This window comes from Pygoscelis adeliae, unplaced genomic scaffold (genome assembly GCF_000699105.1).
Source record: "Pygoscelis adeliae isolate BGI_AS28 unplaced genomic scaffold, ASM69910v1 Scaffold199, whole genome shotgun sequence".
Classification (NCBI taxonomy): Eukaryota; Metazoa; Chordata; class Aves; order Sphenisciformes; family Spheniscidae; genus Pygoscelis; species Pygoscelis adeliae.
Window position 1 is genome coordinate 1,150,262 of NW_008825495.1, and position 2,018 is coordinate 1,152,279.

Consider the following 2,018-nt stretch of genomic DNA (forward strand, 5'->3'; position numbering starts at 1 on the left):
ACACCGTCCTGGCACTTCTCAGCTTGTGGTCTGAGCCTGGACTCGCAGCAGGACGTGCCAGGGTCATGCTCCATCCAGGGCTGTTTCCTCACTTCTGGTTCCTTCTGCGATTTGGTATATTCATCTTCATGTAATACCAGCCTATGCTGTTAGGTTTTGCTCCAAAGTGCCCGTGAAACAGTGAGGGTGAATGAGCAGTCAGTGAAAATACATAGGGTTTTCCCTTTCGTCCTACAGCTGCCTGTGCTGCTTCGCATTGGCTGTTTTGGCTTGGTGTTTGCATGCAATGCAGTGATGTGGACGGTCTTTGCAAAAGCCCTGAGGCTCTCCTCTTCCTCAGCCACTGCCTCTGTGACGACAACAGCCTCCAACTTCATCTCTTCGGTGAGTAGATCCCTTCCACAGGCGCTGAAGCCTGGAGGAGCACAGCGATGTGGGAACGGTCACACTGGACGTGACTGGTCATAGCTCACCTCCCAGCATGACTGGCATTGCTGGCTGCAAAGGGAGAGTTACAGGCAGACGTGAAATTATTGTATCGGGCCTCAGCTGCTCTGCCTGTTGTTCATTGCAGAGGCTGTAGGGTTTCTCTGGGTGGTGCAGGAGGAAGGGCGCTGCTGCCCAGTGCAGTGCCTTGCAGCAGCTGTACAGATTACCGAACTTTTCTAATTGCCAGTGAGAGCCGGAGCTAGGAGCTTTGCTTTGTTTTGCTTTTCCTTTGCAACACCTCACCTGTGACAAGCCAAAGCCACCCTAGCTGGATGTGAAGACACGCTGCCTGTAGTGTCAGCAAGAGCATTTTTGACCTGCGCGTTTTTTCTGCTCGCTTTTCTCAGCAGCTGTCCACCTTGTTTCTGTGCTCCAACAACTCACAGCCAGCTCATGGTGGTATCCAAAACTCAAGTCAGTGGGGCCCCTTTTTTTATCGACTGGAGTTGCCTGGTCAACTGGTCATTTGGCTCCCAAGAGGTGCTGGGAAGGCAGCAAAGCACACGCATGTCTGCCAAAATCCTGTTTTGGGACCGCAATCTGTGCTTCTAGGCTGGATGGTAGCGTAGGTTGTCACTGGCGTCACCGCCAGCAGCCGTTTCTCTTGGTGGTCCCAGCAGGAGTTTCCTCAAGCAGGTTTTTTCCAGGACCGGCTCTCCCAGCAGAAGTCCCCGCAGCTCTGGCAGCGCAGGAGGCTTTGGGGCAGCTTGGCCCAGCAAAGCTTTGTCTCTGCCTTTTCCTTCAGGCCATCCTGGGCAAGCTTCTCTTCGGGGAGACGTGGACACCTCTGTGGTGGGTCGGCCTCGCCGTGATGCTCTGCGGCCTCATGCTGCTGCACACAGCTGCACCCCGGCTGGCGCAGCTCACGGCGGAGAAGAAGGAGGCGTGATGGCTGCCGGAGGGGGCACGGCACCTTGCCACCCCTTGCCCCTCGCCAGCCTGCCTCTGGCCATGGACCTGCTAGCCCCTACTCACCTGTGGATCTGCCAACTTGCAAAGTCACGCCAGTCGCATCTTTCCTGGCAGGCCAGCAGTGGTGTGGTGGCAGCAGCAGCCTCAGAGGGAGCTGGTCCGCTGAGTCAGTATTGTGGAAATCAGGGCCAGAGGCTTATCAGCCGCTCCTCCTCTTCACACCCTGTGGCTGCAGAGCTTTCCCGGTTTGGAGAAGGCTGAAAGTAAACGTGGTGGCTGTGGAAGGTGCCCGTGCATCAGTACTTTTCCATAAGAGGACCTATCCCGAAATAGAAAAGCAATCAGAAGTAGACACTGAAGGCAGCTGATATTTCTGCTGTGCTGTTACTGACTTGCCTCTCTGCCTCTTGAAATGGCCCCATGCGTGCCCTAAGCTTCCACTGTCTGCAAAGCTGTGGAGCCTTTCATTAATTCCTTCAGCTTCCCCTATCACTCACATACACCTTTTCACTTGCCATTTGTATCGGATGCCCGTAATTCGCACTTACCCATTCCTGACATGTTACTCACTGTAAAATTGCTGCTCTTTCCTTTAAAGTTTTAACCAGGCTGGGTTT

General features: G+C 54.4%; 1 protein-coding gene across 1 annotated transcript; it reads left to right on the forward strand.

Moving 5' to 3' along the window:
• The first annotated feature begins 282 nt into the window (after nucleotides 1-282).
• On the forward strand, nucleotides 283-1,526 carry TMEM42 (transmembrane protein 42). The gene is made up of 2 exons (XM_009331316.1): nucleotides 283-384; nucleotides 1,235-1,526. Exons 1-2 carry the CDS (start codon nucleotides 295-297, stop codon nucleotides 1,376-1,378), a joined length of 234 nt encoding a protein of 77 aa, XP_009329591.1. The 5' UTR covers nucleotides 283-294; the 3' UTR covers nucleotides 1,379-1,526.
• The last annotated feature ends 492 nt before the right edge of the window (nucleotides 1,527-2,018 follow it).